The sequence below is a fragment of the Mus caroli genome, chromosome 19 (genome assembly GCF_900094665.2).
Source record: "Mus caroli chromosome 19, CAROLI_EIJ_v1.1, whole genome shotgun sequence".
Lineage (NCBI taxonomy): Eukaryota > Metazoa > Chordata > Mammalia > Rodentia > Muridae > Mus > Mus caroli.
In genome coordinates, this window is record NC_034588.1 from 1,502,254 (window position 1) to 1,525,046 (window position 22,793).

Below are 22,793 nucleotides of genomic sequence, written 5' to 3' on the forward strand. Positions count from 1 at the left end.
GTTTTGGGGGATGGGGTTTTGTTTTGTTTTGTTTTGTTTGAGACGGGCTTCTCTCTGTAGCCCTAGTGTTCTGGAAGTTGCTCTTAGACCAGGCTGGCCTCAAACTCACAGAGCCGCCTGAATGTGCTCATCACCACCCAACTCACATAATAAAAAACGATAAAACTGGAGGCTAGAAATGGTATCACACACCTGTAACTAACCAGCACTGGGGAGGCTGAGGTAGGAGTGTGAGTTCAAGGCTAGTCTGGATTACACAGCCAGTTCTTGGACAGCCTTGACTACACAGAAAGGCCATGTCTAAAAGAGGCTGGGAGGGAGAAAGGGGGTGAAATGAAATTGTATAGAAAAATGGGAACCGTTAGTAGAGCATTAGTTGTGGAGCCCCCACAAATTTGGGAAGAGATCCCAAAATACAATGTACAAGGTTAGGTGATAGCAGATCCCGAGGAGGTTCCAGGACAGCCAAGACTACCAGAGAAACCCCATCTCGAAAAACAAATAAACAAAAAAATCTAATTTTAAAAATGTGTAATTACAATTAGACAATGGCTTCTGAAATGAGTGGGGCATGGATTTGGTAAAGAAATGTTTCCAAGTAGCTTGGGTGGAGGAAGTCAACTCGGGGAACTGATCTCTATCCTATTGGAGGAGCTGCTGTTGGAACTACCACAATGGGGAATTGTCTTGACAACAATGGGGATGGTCTAACAACCATCCCGGTTCCTCTTCTAGGAGATAAATTCAATCCATCAATGTCTGTAAACCGGCTGCTTTGTGATAGTGAGTGATCCATCAAGCTGGTACCCTGCTTGCCACCAGGAGGTGCCCTTGGACCGCAACAGAGAGTCTGGAGCCTGACAATTGCCTGTGCCTCAGGCAGCTTGGGACGGATGCGGAGCCCTTGTCACTCACATTCCTCAAACCTGGATTCTCCCTGGACCTCTGGACAACGTATCCCCTGGTAATGCTCACCACATTTCAGGAACCACGATAGACAGATACTACGAGGGAAAGCCAGCCCACGTATATTCATGAATAAACATGACAAAGTACAGTTTGGATAGAGATGCCTCCCTCAGACCTAACCTAGTTCTAACCCAGATTATCTTTCTACTCGACTCTCAGTCTCAGCTTCTTCACCAATAACAACACTATTGCAGTGAAAATTAAATTGTTTTACGGGAATTCTTACCCCTTCCTACCCAAACAAGGGAGAGATTAGGTTAAGATGTGGTGGTGCCTGGATTTCGGAAGTATCGCTCTCAGCAGCCAGAGGTTGAGAAAACCCCCTTCTAGCGGGCCCAGTGAGACAACCCTTTGTCATCAGCCCCCTCGACAGTGCGCCCAATACCACGATCCATTGTGATGCTTAGAGACTCCCCCGGGCCTTACGGTTTTGCCAAGGCAATGGTTGCTTCCTGAGCCCTCTTGACGCGCAAGCCGCGACCCCCTCCCAAGGCGGTGATTGGCTAGCCCGGGCTGGGGGCGGGCTGACCTTCGCTCCGCAGTGCCGTCACCACATGACCCCGCCCCCGCACGGGGGGCGGACAGTTGTGTGCGGCCGCAGGATTGGTCGCCCCGCTCCTGCGAGGGGGAGGGGAGGCAGGCAGCGCGCACTCGCGCGTGCGTGAGCTGGCGCGCGAGAAAGCGCCCGGTCGCGCCGAGGCTCGAGCGGCCGTCGCCATTTTGTAGGGTTCTCTCTGACGCGGGACCCGCCGCCACCGCCGCCACCACCCGGAGGTAGGAGAGGATGCTGTGGGTGTGTGGGAAGCCCCGGAGCGGGCTGGGCCGGACCTCGGAGGGCCGGGAAGGCTCGGGTTTGGGGCCACTCATCTTCTGAGGAAGGTCCCGGGAAGACAAGGAAAGGAGGCGGGGCCGGGTCTCTGGAGGGGGCGGGGCAGGGGTCGGGCCGAGTCTTTGTTGGGATGTAGGAGCGGAGGTTGGGCCGCTGAGGATGGGGGTCCACTGTTGGGTGAAAGAGGGCTTTCGTTCTTGGAGTATGGTGGGAGGGGATACCGCGCTGTGGAGAGGTGCACAGATTTCCCTCCAAAATCCCGTAACTAGGGACATTCAGATACTTCATGCCTTCCATCCCTGTGCTAAACCGTGAAGGAGCTAACCTTGTAGAGTCAATGTGCCTGACCTCACGGATATATATCTTAGACCTTGTGCATTCTGACCCCCGAGCTTCTGTTGGCATTGTCACACAGCAGTTCCTCTCTCAAAAAGAACTGTTGAGGGTCGGGGTGTGCTGTAGTGTCAGTTTCTCACTTCACACCTGACTTTTAAAATCTTGTTTCTTCTCTGCCAGGCTCTTGTCAGGATGGTGAAGCTGTTCATTGGAAATCTGCCCCGGGAGGCCACAGAGCAGGAGATCCGCTCACTCTTCGAGCAGTACGGGAAGGTGCTGGAATGTGACATCATTAAGAATTATGGCTTTGTGCACATAGAGGACAAGACGGCCGCTGAGGATGCCATACGCAACCTGCACCACTACAAGCTGCACGGAGTGAACATCAATGTGGAAGCCAGCAAGAATAAGAGCAAAGCTTCAACCAAGTTACACGTGGGCAACATCAGCCCCACCTGTACCAACCAAGAGCTTCGGGCCAAGTTTGAGGAGTACGGCCCAGTCATCGAATGTGACATCGTGAAAGATTATGCCTTTGTACACATGGAGCGGGCAGAGGATGCGGTGGAGGCCATCAGGGGCCTCGACAACACAGAGTTTCAAGGTGAACTGTTCTGGGGATTGGGGGGCAGACCTTCGTGGAGTCTCTAGCTCAAGGCAGAGGGAAGAACACAAGACCACGGGGCTTCGAGAGTGGCTTCTACCAGTCTTTTAAATGCAAAGAATAGGTTATGTTTACTACTCTTAGCATAATTCACTCTTGGGGAAGGAAGTAAGCCTTTTCCCATTGTATTCGCCAAGCTTTCTCCACAACTGCACTGGCGCCTTCCTTTCTTCATTCACTTGAGTACTGTCACAAGTCTTAAGTGGCCTAGACAGAGAAGTAGGTAGGTAGTGTGAGAAGGGCTAGAGGTTAGGACTTTGTTGCTGGTTTGTGGTGACCTTTGAGAGTTTTTACCTACCCTCTGCTGCTTTCAAGGATGGCTGGTGGTGGTAAAGAGGAAAAAGGGAATCTAGAGGAAGCGCAGTATGAGAATCTGTGGTGGGTCTGCTTGGGTAGATGGGTGTCTTTGGGGTGGTTCAGTCTGTGGGCTACTACAGGCAAAGCCAGGAAACATGTCATAGGTTCTTCTGCTCCATCTAACTATTACTTTAACAGGCTAGGAAAACTTTTTTTTTCTTTAGAAATTGGATAGGAATGATGGTCTTGCTTCTAGAGAAATGTCATCAAGGACATTATAGAGCTTACTATATTGCTTATATTGATCATAAGTGTGTATGTATTATCACCAATACCATAGGAGCTTGTCTGAAAATACTTGAATCGTGTTACTATAGTAACCACTAGTTACACATGGCTACTAAATTTAAATTAATTGAAGTAAAATTTCAAATTAGATTTTTCCAGTGTGGGCAAGAATGAAGGAATGGCTACTGTATTAGGAAACAGATCAGACCCACATTGCAGGAAGTTCATTGGTTAGCAGTCCTGCAAGTCTTTTATTGAAGTTTACTTTTCTAGTTCCTAAGTTAACAAAGGTCCTCTTACTAGAAAACAATGAATTGGTGGAGAAAAGGAAACCTTAAATCAGAGAAGTGTGAATATGCAAACGGTGATGCTTACTGGAGGCTCACTGTTATATACTCTAGCTTCACCACCAATACCCTGGCCTTTAGTTATTGAAAGCCTAGGGTAAAACTTGTAGCTAATTCCTGTCCTTAATTTCAAGTTGACAAGTGTATTCCCTATGCTTTTCCCATTATAAAATAGCAATCTCATGTGCCTCTGTGAAAGGATGGCAGTGAGGTAATACGTGCATTTTGACAATAAAAGCAATAGAAAATTAAAGTTGAGTGCTATTTGCAACCACGATTGCTTCTACTCTGGTTAGGAAAGTACTTAAAATCTGACAGTTAAACTTTAAACATTCCTAATTCTCACTTGATGTGGAAAGAGGTCATAAATGGGCAGGGGAGCATAAGGAAGTTCCTGCCCCACCCCTTTGGCTCTGGGGTCATCCAAGGGCCCCACAAATATTGCTCTACCATGAGTCTGTATGTCCCCATCCCTGAAGAGGGTAAGTAACAAAATGAAAAGAAACAAACAAACAAAAAAAACAACAAAAAAACCACCCTAAATTTGCAAATAAAATTCTCAGTGTATAATATATGCCCTTTTACATTTTAAAGGAAATGAGAGTTATAAGGATGAGTACATGGGACCTTTTTTTTCCTTTGCTCTTTTTTTTGGGTGCTGAATATTGGACCCAGGATCTTGAGCATGCTCTGTACACATTTCCACTGAGTTATGCTTCTTATCCCTTGTATTTGCTTAATAACAGATATAATTACAAAGAAACAGGGAACTGAATAATGCAATGGATGTATTTTTATTATATATATATATATATATAAAAATATAAATAAATCACTTCCATAGAAAGTACAGACAATAAACTGAGTTGAAAAAGAACCATTTATTAGTATCACATTCTTTTTCTGGCTCTTCTGAAGAGTGCTTTGCTCTTGCTTACATATGCAGCTATTTTTGTACTCAGCTAATTTTTTTCTCTAGGATGTAACATAAAGTTTAACACTGGGTAATTGGTTTTTTGGGGGTTTTTTTGGGTTTTTTTTTTGCTGAGACAGCCCTCACAATCACAATCCCGCTTCAGACTCTAAGTGCTGGAGTTGTACATAAGCTTGTCATGTGTCTTCTTGAAATTACAATCTAGATGCCAACTTGGCATTTTGTTCAACTTAATGTCTTTTTTGGTTGATAAAGTGCCACTTTGAACATCTTTGGAATCTTTACTTCTGTGCATTAATGGTTGTCTAATATTTAAGTTTCTGCATTGTGTAAACCTAAGTTTACCTGGGGCTTTCAAGCTGTTTCCTCTCCACAGGCAGCAGGGAATGCAGTTTGAGTTGGAACCCGCAATGAGGCTGTTCCCAAGTAACCATCCGGACAGCTGGATTGGGAAGGACATGCAAGACCTTAGGGGTGTCCGTCCTTCTAGTGACCAATCAATGGAGCATTATTATGTCACCTACACCTCCAGTCTTCTGTGAACCCTTACCTAAGATAGACCTTCAGAATTAGGATTAACTTTTTAGCTTTTTAATAGTCTCTTTTGTTCTAGTTTTCAAGAGAAAATGCTTTTTCTGGGCTGATTTTCTGGTAAATATTGTAAAATTTCAGTTAACTTTGAGATTCTAAAGCACAGAATTTTAGAGATTTTACACTTGATCTTAGCCAAAAGACCGAGAAGCGATATTTTTTTTAAGAGGTTTTAAATTGAAAGCCCACATAACCTTTGGAAAGAATGCAAAACAAGGGAGCCACCTCTCATTTATTTTACAGGTGTTTCTAGCTTAAGTTTAAAAAAAAATACTGGCATCCTATTCACAACTGTAGAAATAGATTTTGCCACACTAAAGCATGCTCATCCTCTACACTAAAAGCATGACTAGGGTAGGGCAGACATCAAGTAAAATCACTGTATTTCAATGGAAAATGAACTCAGTCAGAATCCATCAAAGTCAACAAATTCATTTGTTTTTTTCCCCTTAAAAGTAGACTTGTAGATCTCTGGGTCAATGCAGTGTTCCCTTTCTAGACTGGCATGGTTATTTTGTCAGTTACACAGCTGTCTGTTTGAAAGTGGCTTATCCTGTAAAACCTCACATAGGAGGTATGAGTACATGTAGCACACGATACTTTCAGAGAATTCACACCATCTATCTATTGACAGCATCAGTGGTATGAGGAAGACTAGTAGCTGGGGTCATAAGTTTGAACACTTGTTTTGGGTTTCTCCATAGTTAGTTCTGGCTGTCCTGGAACTCACTCTGTAGACCAGGCTGACCTTGAACTCAGGTTCACCTGTCTCTGCTTTGATCTCTGAGTGCTGGGATTAAAGGTGTCCACCACCACAGCCTGGCTAAGCATCTTTGTTCTCACTAAAGATGGTTTAGGTTGGAGACAACAAGGGTCCCTGGACTGGGTGGTACATAAACTCTTGGGCAAGAGTTCTTTTCTTAGCTATTTCTCAGTGGTAATTTTCTAGAAACATGTATATGTGTATTGCTTGGATGGGTGCTCACAGTTCTTTTGAGCAACTGTAGAGAAATTATGTTCTGCATGGTAGGAATAAAATGTTGGTCATTCTTTTACATGAGAACAGTTTCTAAAAAGCGAGTGCTGTTTTTCATCTTATTTTTGTTTGGTCCCAGGGATCAAACTTGGTTTTTCATTCAGTAGCCAAATGTTAAACTATTGAGAGAGCCATGTCCAACCCCAGAACCTGGTCATTTTTAGTACCTACTGTAAGAGGCTATGTTCAAACAGTTCTGTGTATGAGAAAAGGAGTTGAAATCTAGAAATGTTGACCATGGTGTCATATATACATGCTAAGGGGCATATTCAGAGGTGGAAAAGATGTCTTCTAAAACTTCTATTAGTTTTATTAGTAGGAAGGTTTTGTTAGATGTCTAGCTTGATTTGGAGGTAGTAGCAGTCACAGTAAAAGGTAGCAATCTTTGCACTCTGCGCTGGGGAAGGAAATAAGCTGTGGAGACACAACAAGGGGAGAGTCTCCTGTGTTACTGGTATAAACAGGAGCTGACTCCAATTTTATGGGTCTCACTTCTGTTGAAACATCAATTTTTAAAAAAGGATTGCTGAATGAAGGGGCCCAGGAGTGTGTATGTCCATATATTTTACGTTTAATTTTGAGTGAAAAGTGTTAATGAGTAATCATTTTAATCTGTTTCCTCAAGGCAAACGAATGCATGTACAGTTGTCAACCAGCCGGCTTCGGACTGCCCCTGGGATGGGAGACCAGAGTGGTTGCTATCGGTGTGGTAAAGAAGGACATTGGTCCAAAGAGTGCCCAGTAGACCGTACAGGGCGTGTGGCAGACTTTACTGAGCAGTACAATGAACAGTACGGAGCAGTGCGCACACCTTATACTATGGGTTATGGGGAGTCCATGTATTACAACGATGCCTACGGAGCACTTGACTACTATAAGCGCTACCGCGTCCGATCTTACGAAGCTGTGGCGGCGGCGGCTGCAGCTTCCGCATACAATTATGCAGAGCAGACCATGTCTCATCTTCCTCAAGTCCAGAGCTCAGCTGTACCCAGTCACCTCAACTCCACTTCTGTTGATCCTTATGACAGACACCTATTGCAGAACTCTGGCTCTGCTGCCACCTCAGCTGCAATGGCTGCTGCCGCTTCCTCTTCCTATTATGGAAGGGACAGGAGCCCACTACGTCGGAATGCGGCTGTGCTCCCCGCAGTTGGAGAGGGCTATGGTTATGGGCCAGAGAGCGAGATGTCTCAGGCTTCAGCAGCTGCTCGGAATTCTCTGTATGACATGGCCCGGTATGAGCGGGAGCAGTATGTGGACCGAACACGGTACTCAGCCTTTTAAAAACTGGAGGTGAGAGCGGGGAGGAAGGACGTGGTTGAAATTTGCACTTAGTTCCCTACAAGAGACCTCTGCTTCACTGACGAGCCAGATCACCAAACAGGACCATATCAAAAAAGCAAAACTTAGAGGTTTTGAGTATTTTCTATAGTTTACGCCACAGGTTTACTTGACCTGTTGAGGAGTTAAGTGTGATTCCGATGTGTTTCTTCTGAAACATGAATATGCTCAGTGAAAATATTATTTAACCAGTTGTAAAAAGATACTTGGTATGAAGAAAAAAAAGGCAGGGAGTGCTAACATGCTGGCCCTTTGTTGTGTAGTTACATTCTCATCCAGGAAAACTAAGGCTCAGAAAGCATCACTACTTTGCCTATGATTATCTCATGATAGAGCCAAAATTCAGACTCAGCTGATTCTTAAATTCTGGCCAGTAGGTGGTGGCACACACCCAAATCTAGCACTTGGGACACAGGCAGGTAGGTAGAGCTCTGAATAAGGCTAGCCTGATAATACAAAGTTCCACGACAGCCAGGGCTACACAGAGAAACCCTGTCTTTAAAAACCAACATAAAAGCACTCTCCACTGCTACAGTGCTGTGATGGTTAAGGGGAAGGGGACCATTCGGGAGCTAGTAATGGACAGCACAGTGAGAGTTTTAACTAACTTCAAGGGTTCCAGTTTGCTAATACTTCTTAGAGTAGTACATACTTTTATAGTCTCTCTCAGTACCAGGGAAGAAGAGGTGGAAGGATTATGATGAGTTAGAGAAAAACCTAGACTACACAGCAAGTTGTAGTAAAATCTAGGAAATATAGCAGTACCCCCAAGTTACAAAAAACCCAATTATTTCTTATTAGCCTTTATCAAAGGAAAAGTGTGCTACTTTGTGCATCAGATAAAGACACTTCTGTGTTGCATGTTTTCATGTTTGAAAGTGCTTCATGTATTCTATGAAGTCTTTATTTTGCCCAAAGCATCCATCTGTTTGATATAGGCACTTACACCCTATTTCTTCATAGCCTATGATAAAATTCTTGTTTCTCTGAGATAGTTTTGTGTTTTAAGGGAACATTCAAAGGAATTAGATAAAACAATTTCTGATGTGCCAAAATCTTATAGATGGTGATACAGGAAATTCAGTGTTTCCCTATTCCAAGAAATGTGTACAGTATTGGAATGGCAAGAATTGGAGATATCCAGAGACAAGTAAATTTTACTAGAATGGAAATGGCAATTTGTAATTTACAGTTCTCTCATGGTTTTCCTTGTACACTGAAATCGAGCAGCATCACTTGAGTTAAAGCCCCAACAGTGTGGTTACCACTGACACTTCAACGTTCTCAACTTATCCCCTGCACTCATATATGTATTGAGAAAAGAATGGCATGCATGTTGTTAAGTTTATATGCTTTACACTTGTGTCATTGAGACTTGGGATTTCTTAGAACCATCATTCAGCCATGTGTTCAACATGTGAATGGAGTTTGCTAATTTTACACCTGGGTCTACTTTGTGAGATACCTCTGATAAAGTTAGCATAAATCTGTTAGATAACTTTTTTCTCTCAAGTATAAAAGTTAACATTAAGTTAGTATATTATTAGCCTTTAAGGGTGTTTTTAGGACATTTTAAAAGTGAATTTAAACGTCAGTCAGTAGTTGCTCAACTAACCTCTTTTTAGTGATGACTTTTAAAGAAACTTACCTTCCAGGTGTGAACCTCAAATGGACTGAATAACCCTGAGTTGGTTGCAGTCCCAGGAGCCTGATGTTAATGAGGCTGCCAGGATGAAATACTCCACAACTGTTGGGGATCCAAATTCGGGTCTCACCCTAACAGAACTGATCCAAGAACATCACAGCTTTTGAAGTCGATTGGCACAGATCAAGACCAAGATTTGGCCCTGTGTCTGTATTAAGTAGAGGAACTTGGTGTGAGTTAATTTTTTTTTTCCCCCTGCCATTGGTGTCTGGAGTTCCCACCATCAATGGAGGAATTAGCCAGTCCTAGCAGTAGTTTCTTTTCATTTGTCAGGGGTTATTTGGTCAGTTAGGAAACTACTGCAACTATGGCTCTGACCTGACTATATAATAAGCAGATAGATACCTAAAAGGGTGAATGACCAACTGTTCTTTAACAGTATTCTTGGTGACTATGCTTTTTGAATGTTTTCTTTGGAACATCTGTAATAGTAAAATTGGGCTAGGCATGCATGGGTGGTGGACGCCTGTAGTCCCAGCTACTCAGAACAGATGTTTATGCTCATACTGGGCAACATACTTAGATCCCAACTCTTAAAGGAGGTTACTATTATCTGATATCTTAGCCATCATTTGCTTTTTTTTCTGGACCCCCAAATTAATCTTTAGCTATTGAAGATTTATACCTTCCTTGAAGCCTTCTACTATAGAAGGGTTACCGGAGTTAAAAGATAGGAAAATGGTGGGTTTGCGGGTTTATACTATCAGCAGTTTTATATCTTGAGCAGCATATAGCTTAAATAGGTTCCTAGCTGTACCTATTAGAATTTGGGGTGATTTTGTGGGATATACATTTAACCCAAAACCTGACTTGATTTTGTTTTGTTCTTTGTGTCACCCCCCCCTCCCCAACTGGCATACAGGACGGGACCAGGGCCCTTGTACTCGGAACCAGACTGCACTCCAGGCATTGTGTAAGCCTCTTGTGTTCTGCTCTCTTTCAGGTAGGATAATTGCGGACTGAACCCTCGGGCTGCGGTCATATATGAGAACTTGGTCCTCGCGGTCCCCTTTGCCAGGATGTTTCCATTGCTTCATGTTTCAGTAAACAAAGGAATTTGTGACCAACTATGTTTTCTTTCTTAATTTAATTCTCCTAAGTTGACTTTTCTTCCCTCGATGCTAGCTGTCTGTAGCTTTTCACTCTGTTCCTTATGGCCGCCCTCAGCTCTGAACAGCCCTAGGTAAGGGTTAGGCTGACATCCCTTCCTGTACAGTAGAAGCCCCTCTTAACCTTGCTTTTCTTAGGAGTTGAGCCCTTCTCCCTGCCTTCCTGCAGCATCTCCTTTCCCTTTGAAATGACCGTGTAGTGGCAAGCAACCTTTAACTCTTCGGTTAGTGCGGGACTCGGAACATTGAAGCTAGTCTTCTGAAGTTGCTAGGACCATTGGGTTTGTTGTTGTTTTGGTTTGATTTTGTTTTGTTTTTCGGTTTTGTCTGACCTGTGATCGTGGTACAGCATTTGCTGAAATTTAGCCTTGTTTTATTCCACTCCTCCCACATTTTCTTTTGAAAAAAAAAATAAATAAAATAAATGTTTCTAATACTTAATCTTTTCTTAACCGAGTGACCATTATTTACTAGTGTCTTCTGATTCTTAAGTTGTGCTTGAGCTACAAAATTCCAATGCGTGAATGAATGCCTAAAACGTACAGAGAGACTGAGCTCAGCAATCTGTGGTTCCAGGTGAGCTAGACTCTTCAGACACATCTGGACAAGCTCGCTTCTCTGAACTAACTAGGGCTTTAATGCAGTTAAAAGGTTAACCTACCCAGAAAGCCAAGGTACTAGTGATAGAAGCCCCATAGAAACTACTGCTTCATAAAAGGCTATGCGAGAGTAGCTCCTAAATCCTGTCAAGGGGACTCAATAGAACAACACACTGTTCTGGGCCAGTGTAAAGAATGAACGTTTTAGGGGCTGGAGAGGTGGGCGCAGTGACTAAGAGCAAGCAGAGGACCCAGTTCAGTTCCTCACACCCACATGATAGCTTACAACCATCTATACAACTCCAGTTCCAAGAGATCGGATACCCTCCAGGCACTAGGCAGACACATTCAGGTACTCATACCCTTAGTTGGTAACACCCTCCCTCATAGGATTGATCTCTTTCTCACTCTTCTGTGTCTTTTGAGAAAATTTGTCCCTATGTACCCTGGTGGACCTAGAACATGCCATGTACAACAGACCAGCCTCACACTTGCATTGCCTCCCAAATCTTGGGAGTGGACATAAGCCATCATTTTTAGTTTATCCTTTGTTAATTGGGGTTGGGGTGCAGAGCACTGAAGAGATGGCTTAGCAGTAAAGAGCATGGACTGCTCTTCCAGAGGGGACAGGTTCAACTCCCAGTACCCATACTGGTGGCTCACAACTATCTTATGATTTCAGTTCCAGGCGAGTCCATGTCCTTTTCTGACCTCCAAGGGTAGGTGCAACATGCATGTGGCAAAACATCCAGATACATGAATTTAAAATCTCAAAAATAATAAAAAATAAAAAATAGGAGGCTAGCCATATAGAGCACAAAGCCTGGGGTCAGTTCCCTAGATTTTTCCCAAGTGCATGTAAATTCCCTTATGAACTCTTATGTGATTTCTTCTCAAAGTGTTAATATTTCTGCTAGGGTTAGGCATTGGCTAAAGTGAGTCAGATGGGTCTGTTTTAGGGGGAGCTAGTTTTTAAGTATAGCTCACGTTGGTCTTGGCATCATTATGTAGCTGAAGCTTTCCTTGAACTCCTACAGATCTTTCCCCTTTATTGCCTCACGTGCTAGGATTCCATGTATTGGATCACCACAACTAAGCCACTGACGCAGTAATGCCGGATCAGAGAAAAAGTACTTTCTACAGAGACCCAAGTATGCTGGGTCCATGGCGCACACTGTTAAACACTCAAAACAGGGTCTGGGTTATTAGGAGGGGAGGCCAGCCTGCACTGTGAGACCCAATCTCAGAAAAACTGACCTCTCTCTTCAGCCCCTCTCTTTAACTTTTTAAGTTTGTATGTGCCAGCCCAGAAGCACAGGTGGAGGTCAGAGGAAAATGTTCAGAGGTGGTTTGCTCCATCCTGGGTCCTAGGGGACAGTAAATATTTACTTATCTCACCAACTCTTCTAAAAACATCTTGTGCGTGTGCATGTGTGTGTGTGTGTGTGTGTGCCAGTGCAGAAAGACTGAAATAAGATGTCAATATGGGTGTCCACGTGAACTAGCTGCCAACCAGCCCTAGTGTCCTCTCCTGTCCCCGTCCTACTTTGCCCATCTCTGCTGTTCACCTAAGAACCCAGCTTCTCCAAGAGTCCTAGGAATCTGACCTCTGATCTTATGTATGAAAGATTAACCATTTTAGGTCTTGAGACAGGGTCACATGTAGCCTAACCTGGACTCAGGCTATTTTATATGTCCTTCATCTCCTGATCATCTTGCCTCCTGAGTGCTGGGATAATATACACTTAACTGTCTAGTTCTATGTAGTCCTGTGGATCAAACCCAGGGCTTCATATATGGTATGCAAACACCTTACCAACTGAGCTACATCCCCAACCAAAACTTTTATTTTGCATTTTTTGTTTTGAGACATTTCATTTATCCTATGCTGGCTTCTAATTTGCTATATAGCTGAGGCTGGCCTTGAACTCCTGATCCTCCAGTTTCTACCCCCAAAGTGTTAAAATCATAGGCAGGCATAAGCCTCAACAAACAAACTGAGAAATTATTTTAATCAGTATTTTATAAATCTTGAGTTCCTGTATATTAAATTTAAATGATGAACTAAATCCTGCTTAAAGTTTACTGTCCCCCCATGAAAATGGTGAAGTGAACGTTCTGATTACATGTGAAACTTTCTTCATTTAGATGAGGGTGCTGGAGACCAAGCATAAAACCTGATGTGTGCCAAATTTCCTAAGCTATATAACCTAACCTCCTAAGCTATAACCTAACCCAACACATTTTACAAGACTTTATTTTATGTGAATGGTAATTTTGCCTGGATATATAACCCTAATATCTATGGAGGCCAGAAGAGGGCATTGCACAGATATTACACTTTTACACACACGGGTGCCGGAAAATCCAATCCTAAGTCTTCAGAAAGAGAAGCCGGTGCTCCTAACTGCTGAGCCGTCTCTATCCCCTTCACTTTCTTTTGAGATGGGATCTTCCTTCCTTTGGTATCAAGACTGTCCTCAAACTCTGTCATCCTGCATCATCCTCGCTCATGCTTTGGCTACAAGAGTGTACCATCACTTCAGATACCACATATTTTATACCTTCCAATCTTCTGACTTTTTGAAAAGGCCATTTTCAAATGACATCAACAGAGGTCCATGTCGACACTCTTACTAGCAAATGAAGTACAAAAGGCCCATGTTAATTCCAACATTCCACAGGAAAGTGGGATGGTCCCTGTTGTCACACAAAAGAAATTCAAACAAAGCCACTGAGATTCCTTTGTGATTGGTATGCACAGCACCAGACAAAACTAAGGTGTGCACTGGTTGAGCCAATCATGGTAGTGCCTGCCTTAAGGCTCAGGAAGCAGAGGCAGGAATATCTCTGTGTAAGTTACAGGATAGCCAGTACTATACAGAGACCTTGGATCAAATAAATACAGCAATAAAATGTGCAGGTATTGATGCCCCCAGAATCTCTAGTGGTATTCCATATTTCTTATTTGTGTGTATCTATGCAACTGCTATATGCCATGTGTAGACAGGTGCCCTAGGAAGTCAAAAGACAGCACTGATACGCTGGAGCTGGAGTTAAAGAAGGCTGTTAGTTACCATTGGGGTGGTGGGAAATAAACTCACATCCTCTGCAAGAGCAGCAGCTAACTAAGCCATCTCTCCAGGTGCATGAGTTGTTATATAATCTAAGCTGCTGGTAACTACAACAGCTTTGATGGTAAAACTATACTAAGACTTTCTTTTTCTTTCACTTGCCCCTAATAAATAAATACTGGGGAAAACTAAGTGTTCAACTAGTTAGAACTGCCCAAAAGAAAAATGTATTTATTTCTAAACAACTATAATTCCCACCCAAAGGGATCCAATACCTTCTTTGGGCAGAGCCCCCAAACAAGGAACAGCCTCTAGAAGCAGCATTCTGTGAAATACTGTAAATAAAAGGAAAGTAAATTTAAATATCATTTAAATGCTGATTTAAATGTCATCACTACCGGGAGACCTCCATGGGTACCAGACACAAATGTGGTAAACATACACACTTGCAGGCAATTTAAAAAAGTGTTTTTTAAAGCAGAAGCACACTAGTCAGGTGTGGTGGCACAGGCCTTTCTTTAATCTCAGTGATGGAAGGTGAATCCCTGTGTGGTCAAAGCCAGCCAGCTTGGTCTACATGATGAGTCCCAGGCCAGCCAGGATACAAAGATTCTGTCTCAAAACCAACCAAACAAAAAACCTGCACTTATCAGTTGTCTACAGAGATATCGAATGTGAGGAGTGGTGAGAATGAGGTAAGTTGCTGGCTCAGTTTGGGGGGGAATGAGAAAAATATCCCTGTCCTTTTGCCTTTCTTCCTGTGATGTTTGAGCCTGTGTGAGGCAAAGCCCTAGGGGCTGGGCAGAGCCCCCAAACAAGGAACAGCCCCTAGAAGCAGCATTCTGTGAAATACTGTAAATAAAAGGAAAGTAAATTTAAATATCATTTAAATACTGATTTAAATGTCATCACTACCGGGAGAAAAGGGGCCAGATTCTTTGAAAACTTCCTGGTGCTAGTGCAATGCCTTTGTAGGGTTGGGAGAGAGACACAGAACTACTAAGGCTCAGCTCTGCTTGGCAAAAAGAAAAAAAACCCAAAAACTCCTGTAACAAAGCCTTGCTTCATCTTTTAGGTCTGCCTGTTGACAGCCTTTGACCTACCTACTCCTTCCTTCCCTCTGATTTCCAGCCACAAAGTGAAGACAGGCACAGAAAAGCATGCAATGCGCACTGCACGGAACTTTTCCCAAGGACATAAAGAGGTTGGTTGTCTGCAAAAAATGGCTCCCCGAAAAGGGAAGCAGTCTGCCTAAGTTTGGTTCCTGGCTTCAGTTTTTGACTCATATAGGAACCTCAGAGAGTTTCCCTTTCTTGAAAATTTGGGAGAGGAAGAGGAAAATATGCACACATCCCAGAAACTTACTAAATAGACTAGACTGGGATCAGATTTGTGGCAGCCAGCCCTCCAGTTTCCCAAGTAGGAGATCGAGGGGTAAGCCACTACATGGGGCTTTAAAATTGCAGAACTCTGCCGGGTGGTGGTGGCACATACCTTTCATCCCAGCACTTGGGAGGCAGATTTCTGAGTTCGAGGCCAGCCTGGTCTACAGAGTGAGTTCCAGGACAGCCAGGGCTACACAGAGAAACCCTGTCTCACCAAAAAAAGAAAAAAAAAAAAAAAGAAGAAGAAAAGATTGCTGAACTCCTTAATTTGTTTTTATTTTATGTGCAATGATATTTACAGGACAGCTGCTAAGTCAGTTAAGAACACTGACTGCTTTTTTTTAACTGCTTTTTTAGCCAGGAGAGATGGTACACCCCTTTAATCCCACTCAGGAGAATCTCAATGGGTTTGAGGCCAGCCTGATCTACATAGTGAGCTTTATGACAATCAGGACTGTGACCCTGTGATCACCACCACCACCAAAAAGTTAAATTTATAAGCACTGGCTGCTTTTACAGAGGACAGTAACTCCAATTTCAGGGAACCTGACACGCTCTTCAGGCCACCATGGGCATTTCACGCACATGGCACACACATGTTTCAACAACAGTTGAAAAAAAGATATGAACCAATTAGTATAGAGAAGACAAAAGTGGTACACTCAAGGGATGCTCATCATTCAAGGGACAGTTTCCATAAAACAGTTACTGCTGTTTATTTTATGTGCTCCAGGAAATAAAGTGGAGTGTAAAGGCTGAAGCTCAGCAGTAGAAACTAGAGTGTATATGAGGTAAATATTGGTATAGCAGAGAATTTTCTGAGTTTTCAAGAATGGTCAACGAGTAAGCAAAAAAATTGGGTAAGTACCACAGACTAAGAACACTGATATCCTTTAAACACTGTCAAATGTCACAACACGGATCAAGCTATACAGAAAAACACTCACCAAGAGGGAGACTGTAAGAAAGCGAAGGGTAAACTCTCCACCATATTCCTGGGGCCCATCAGCTCCAGGAAATACAGACTTGAGAGCAGAGGTCAGTCTCTTGCACTGCAGGGCTGTGACTTAGGGAATGGATGCTCTGACAGTGACAAAAGCTGAGATGTGCATGCGGTCGGGGAGATGAGCCAGCAGGAGAGCGAGCTTCCCCTGGGTTGACCACTGTTACCTTCTCTACCCCACTGCATAGGTAGTGTGTGTATGGAGAATCACCCCACATTTTGGTACAGTATTAGGGACTAAGTCTAGCGTCTCCAGATGCTAGACAAGCACTCTTCCTCCTCTTGAGACAGAATCCTCTGCCTGAAACTTGGTAAGCTGCCGAGAATGGCCTTGACCTTCCAGATCCTCCTCTACCTCAGCCTCCTGAGTAACTTAAGATGGCTCGTGTGTACAGCAAGTCTGGCTTAACTCTTATCTTTTCTTAGTCCTCCTTTCCAATAACCAGTAAGAGTCATTGAGGACAGCTGTCTCTAAAGAGAAATCACAAGTATATTCTGGAAGCCTTGATACTAACAAGTTACTAGGTAAGGGTATTTACAGCCCCACAATCCCAGGAAATACATACCTGAGAGTGGAGATTAGTCTCTTAAACTGTGGGATTTTGACATAGGGAATAGTGTAATATTTGGGGGACTGGGGAGGGTGCCATTAAAAATTGGCAACAGTGAAAGGTAAATCTGCAATGATAAAAACTTAAAATGTGTATGAGGTCAGGGAGATGAACCAGCAGGCAAAATGCCTATGACACTTGCAAGCCTCATGATCCGAGTTCAATCTTCAGAATATAAAAGGCAGGACAACCTTCACACCTGCACCATTTATGTATCTCCCCACTCCTCTTTTCTCTCCCGCCACATATGTAAATAGATGTAGGATGTAAAAACCAAGTGCGTGAGTCATCAACAATCTTGGTTCTGAACAAACAACACCTGAACATGCCATCACACCCACCCAGTATCAACAAACACTGTCTGAAACACTTCAGTGCTGAGTCCATACTGTGTCTCATGAACTACAGTGCTTTTATGCCTTCATAGAAACAGTGCTTGAATATAGAAAAATGGGCTTTTAATACTTTCCTATCATTACCGTAGCACACTGGTGTATCACTGGCCTGTTTTGTGTTAGCATGTCTCCTTCTACAAATGGTTGTTTTAAGTTGCTGACTTCATTTATAGTTTTTAAAACTGATTAAATGAATTATGGTATAGGATTAGTATAATTTTTTTCAACAATTTCTCTAATAGCCCTAGTTTGTACCATTTTGTTTTCTGTATTTATACAAAATAGTTAATATACTCAGCACTGACAGTTACAAAATCAAATTAGCAAGCAATTCTGAAAAGTACTTAATTCAGTTGATTAACATTTAAACTTTTATGTTAAATAAGCACAGGCCAGGGAGATGGCTCTGGATAAAAACATCTATAATTTCAGCATTCCTACAGCAGAATAGAGGTGAACAAGAAATTGGCTTGAGGGGCTTCAGAGCAAGCTAGTGCCATGCGCACCCACAAGCTACGGGCTATAGAAGAAACACATGGCTCATCTATAGTAAACAGACTCTACTTAGCTTTGCATATCCACATGGTAAGAAATGTGTCACCAAAAACAAGGGAAATGTTTAAGTATCTCTGGTCTACATGAATTTACTTTTCTGTCTTTGTGTATGTGTGAAATAATTTCAAAGATACAATGGGGGGGAGGGGGGAAGACGGGACGACAAAACCATAGACAGTTTCACTGCTTAAAAACTTAACTTTCTTTTCATCTTCAAAATGAGTTAGGCTTGGTTGTACAGCTCTGTAATCCAAGTTACTCCAAGAGCCTTAGGAGGACTTTGAGTTCATGTCCAGGATAGGTAATTTAACTTCAAAGGCTATGTAAGCATGTTCAATGACCTATGCTTAATCTCCAGTACTGGAAAAAAGAAAACTCAGACCTACTGATCAAAAAAAAAAAAAAAAATCCCTTCTCAGGACTACCTAGGATTACCTAAGGGACAGAGCGAGCCAAATGCAGAGAGGAAAGGAATCTCACCGGTTTTAAATGTGCCCGAGACAGACAGAGTAGTTACCTACAACTCTCTCCCCAGAGTCTATTTGCTGCTCATTCTAAATTTTTGCTAAATTTCATTTAAAAACAAAAACAAACTAGACCTCCGTTACTATAAAAACATGGACACATATTCATTGCTTAAGTTCTCCTCATCCTCTGACCACTATCATGCACTATAATACAATACACCCTTACCCACAGTTCTATTCATTTACTATGTTCACTGTCCCTAATATAAAACTTATTTGGATGATGATGGCACTTCCTAGTCTAGGATAGTCTAGGTGGTGAAGACAACATGTAAGACAAACAGAACATGAAATAATACAGTCTTTTAAAATAAAAAAAAAGACACAGCTTAGTGCAAAACTAACTTTGGACTGGTAGAAATAGAAGCTGGATGAAAATAAGTTTTAGCCGGGCGTGGTGGCGCACGCCTTTAATCCCAGCACTCGGGAGGCAGAGGCAGGCGGATTTCTGAGTTCGAGGCCAGCCTGGTCTACAGAGTGAGTTCCAGGACAGCCAAGGCTACACAGAGAAACCCTGTCTCGAAAAAACCAAAAAAAAAAAAAAAAAAAAAAAAAAAAAAAAAGAAAATAAGTTTTAAGAGAAAACTCAAGCAAGGGACTTAAGTTAGTAAATGCACTTGCCATTAATCCTGACAACTTTAGTTCCATGCCCAGGACCCACATGGAATAACCAACTCTTACAAGCTGTCTTCTGACCTCCACATGCATGCCCCCCCACACACACACACTGTAAAAAAAAAATTAAAAATTAAAGCAAATAGTAGAAAGCAAACAATAGTAAAGTTTTTGCTTCAGACAAGTGAAAGTAATGAAGTTAACCGGTGAGGAAAACATGACCAAACTTTCTCTGCATGAAAATACCACCACTGTGTAATACTGATACATTGGTCCAGTAAAAGCAGGAAATCATTTCACAGGATGTAAGCCACAGGAAAGAGGAAGTGGCCCTAAAATGTATGTGAGTAGACTGGCCTTATTAAGACTAGCTAATTTAGAGGGAACATGATATGGATTCAAATGCCTGAAAACAGGTATATGTGGTGAGACTGCTAAAATATGAGTAGTGGGTAGCTGTAATCCCAGCATTTGGGAAGTAGAGACAGGAGATAAACCATTTGAAGGCTACTAATACCAAAGAGCAAGAATTAAAAACAAAATGGGATGGAGATGGCTTGTCAGTTAAGAGCTCTGGCTTTTTTTTCCAGAGAACCTGGGTTCAATTCCTAGCAAATATGTGGCAGCTTACAACTATCTGTAACTCTATGTTCTAAATGATCTGATGCATTCTTCTGGCCTACAAAGGTGCCAGGCATGCATGTGTTACATAGACTAAAATATATGCAAGCAAAATGCCAAACCAACAAAGAATATAGAAAACTAAATTGGGAAGGGAGCTGGAGGGATGGCTCTGTGGGTAAAATGCTAGCTGCACAAACACAACTTAAGAGATGATTCCCCTCTGGATGCTTCAAGATAAGCACAGGTGTTAAGAAATACTTTGAACTTAGAATAAATGATGGATATGAAACAAACAAAAAAGATGATTCCCCAACACCAAATAAGAAAACACCCCAGGAACAGGAACAGAAATAAAGAGGATCCCAGGGGATTTGTCTAACCTAAAAGGGTACCCTGTCTCAAAAATTGCAGTAGGGGTGGCATATACTTTTAATCCCAGCAGATGGATCTCTACGAATTTGAGGCCAGCCTAATAGTTTCAGAACACTCAAATCTGTAACAGAGACTACGCAGCCATCTGCTTGGGAAAAAAAAAGTAACAAGACTGAGACCGCTCAGCAGTTAGCATGCCTGACTGCACCCCTCCCCCAAATACATAAACACAAAATTTAAGAACATTTTTAAAAATAATGTAGAGGCCTGACAAGGTGGTACATACCCATCATTCAAGAGGTAAAGACAAGGGAATCTGAGTTAAGAGGCCAGTATGGTCTACATAGCAATTGGGACAGCCAAGGATACAGAGACCCTCTCCAAAAGAAACAGATAAACAAACAGTGGAGAACATCTATTTTAAACTCAGGTCTTACACACATACAAACATATGCATAAACTCCTTCCCCTTCAACACACATAACTGGAATTCACAGCATTCATTAGCATTCATGAAGCTCTAGTTTTAATACTCAATACAAAAATAACTGTATTGTTGCTACAAAGTTTCCAAGTTGCCCACCAAAAAATGTAAACTGCTACTAGACTGAGAAGAAGAAATAGATGAGGAGACAGATATTACCTGTTATAACTAATAGATCTCCATGGGTTCAATTCAGAGGTTGGGTATTATGTGACAAGTGGATGAGGAAGCAACAAAGGTTCCTCTAAAAGATAAAACATCTCAAATTACAACAAACCTATTAATACTCAAAGCATTCCAGCCCAATTTATTCCATGGCTAATTCTGCCCCCAGAATCTAAGTTAAATTGGTCTAGAGCAGTAGTCTCCCTAGAAATGCAGAGTATTGTAGGTAGGAGTCTTCATGTCAGGGCTTCTGTTAAAAAGTCAGTGTAGAGGCTGGCGAGATGGCTCAGTGATTAAGAGCGCCGACTGTTCTTCCAAAGGTCCTGAGTTCAAATCCCAGCAACCACATGGTGGCTCACAACCATCCGTAACAAAATCTGATGCCCTCGTCTGGAGTGTCTGAAGACAGCTACAGTGTACTTACATATAATAAATAAATAAATATTTTTTTAGTCAGTGTACACACACCCCTTTATTGACAGCACTTGGGAGGCAGAGGCAGGAGAATCTATGAAAATATGAGGACAGTCTGATCTACATAGTAAGCTTTAGGACAGGACATTGTAGAGACCCACCTCAATAACACTGAAGGGAGGGAGGGAGGGAGGAAAGAAAGGACCATAATTTCTTAGCTATATTGTAGCTGAGGTTCTATTTACAATGTGTGTGTTGTGTATGAGTATTGAAGTGTACATACATGAAAGTCAGAGGACAACTTTCAGCAGTCAATTCTCTCCTTCCACCAAAGATTCTGGGTATTGAGCTCAAGTTGTCAGTTTTAACCCACTCAAGCAGCTCACTGGCTCTTTCAGAACAGATTTAAAGACCTTTTAACTAAGTAGTCATTAAGAAATCAAACTCAGGTACTCACCTCACACTGCAAATCAAGTAAACTGAAAAAATGTGGGAACAGAAAGAAGACTCAAGAATTAAACAATTACTGTTCTTGCAGAGGACATGGAGATTCATGCCCAACAGCCCTGTGGTGTTTACAACAGCTGGTAACTACAGTTTCAGGGGATATGATACCATCTTTTCAGACTTAAGGGTAAGAGCAAGCACATGGTGCATATATTATGGTGTATATTAGATATACATACACAAAAGTGTAAATTGTACAAAAATGCAAAAAGTGGATCTGGAGAGATGACTCAAGTAATTAGCACTTGGTGCTCTTGCAGAGGACCCAGCACTCACACAGCAGCTCACATCTGTAACACCAGTTCCAGGGAGTCTAATGACTTTATTCTGACCTGAGCGTATTAGGCATGAGCATGGTACATAGACATACATGCAGGCAAAACACTCATATACATAAAACAAAAACGATGAGTATTCTTACGTTCAAGTGCAAAAAACTTCCAATCCAAGACTGGTTATCTAGAAAGGCTCAAAACCCAGGTGACGGTATGTTGTTAAACTTTCTGACCTGAAAAACTATGAAGTATTAAAAAAGCTATCATCTATACCCAAGTCATACATACCAATTTATAAACAAGATGGAAGTTTAGACATGAAAAGATAAAAAGGCTAACTAAGCATGACCACACAGGCCTGGGACTCCTAACACTTCAGAGACTGAAGCAGAAGGTTAGCCTTGTTTACAAAGCAAGTTCAGGATCAGCCAGGGCTACAATCTCAAAAAACTACAAGGGGAAAAAAGTGGGTGGCATAGTCCTACGATCCCAGTACTTCATGGGCAGAACCAGGATTTCAGTTTTAGGCTGGACTGGACTACATGGTAAGAAGTAAAACCCTGTGTCAATAGGCTCTTGAAAAATATATGTTTCATAACATAAAAATGTTATAAAAGTAGATGCAGAGGCAGACAGATCTTAGGAAGTTTGAGGCTACCCTGGTCCACTTGGCAAGTTCTAAGACAGCCAGGGTTACATAGAGGAACCCTGTCTCAAATCACATAGCACCCCCAGAAAG

The 22,793-nt window shown here is 42.4% G+C and overlaps 1 protein-coding gene across 2 annotated transcripts; it reads left to right on the top strand.

Moving 5' to 3' along the window:
- Positions 1–1,606: 1,606 nt before the first annotated feature.
- On the top strand, positions 1,607–10,890 carry LOC110285493 (RNA-binding protein 4B). Of its 2 annotated transcripts, XR_002377062.2 has the most exons (5): positions 1,621–1,743; positions 2,315–2,738; positions 6,917–7,587; positions 9,291–9,512; positions 10,284–10,407. XR_002377062.2 is itself a non-coding variant. In XM_021151695.2 (4 exons), the coding sequence occupies exons 2-3, from the start codon at positions 2,327–2,329 to the stop codon at positions 7,576–7,578; spliced, it is 1,074 nt and encodes a 357-aa protein (XP_021007354.1). In that variant the 5' UTR covers positions 1,607–1,743; positions 2,315–2,326; the 3' UTR covers positions 7,579–7,587; positions 10,284–10,890. The 2 variants fall into 2 exon arrangements, 1 of the variants encoding a protein (XP_021007354.1); XM_021151695.2 differs by lacking the exon at positions 9,291–9,512 and having other exon boundaries at positions 1,607–1,743; positions 10,284–10,890.
- Positions 10,891–22,793: the final 11,903 nt, after the last annotated feature.

Excerpts from the sequence above, each read along its gene's own strand:
- LOC110285493 (XM_021151695.2), top strand. The coding sequence starts at position 2,327 with ATGGTGAAGCTGTTCATTGGAAATCTGCCCCGGGAGGCCACAGAGCAG. Across the intron at positions 2,739-6,916 it reads CGACAACACAGAGTTTCAAG|GCAAACGAATGCATGTACAG; the intron begins GTGAACTGTTCT and ends TGTTTCCTCAAG.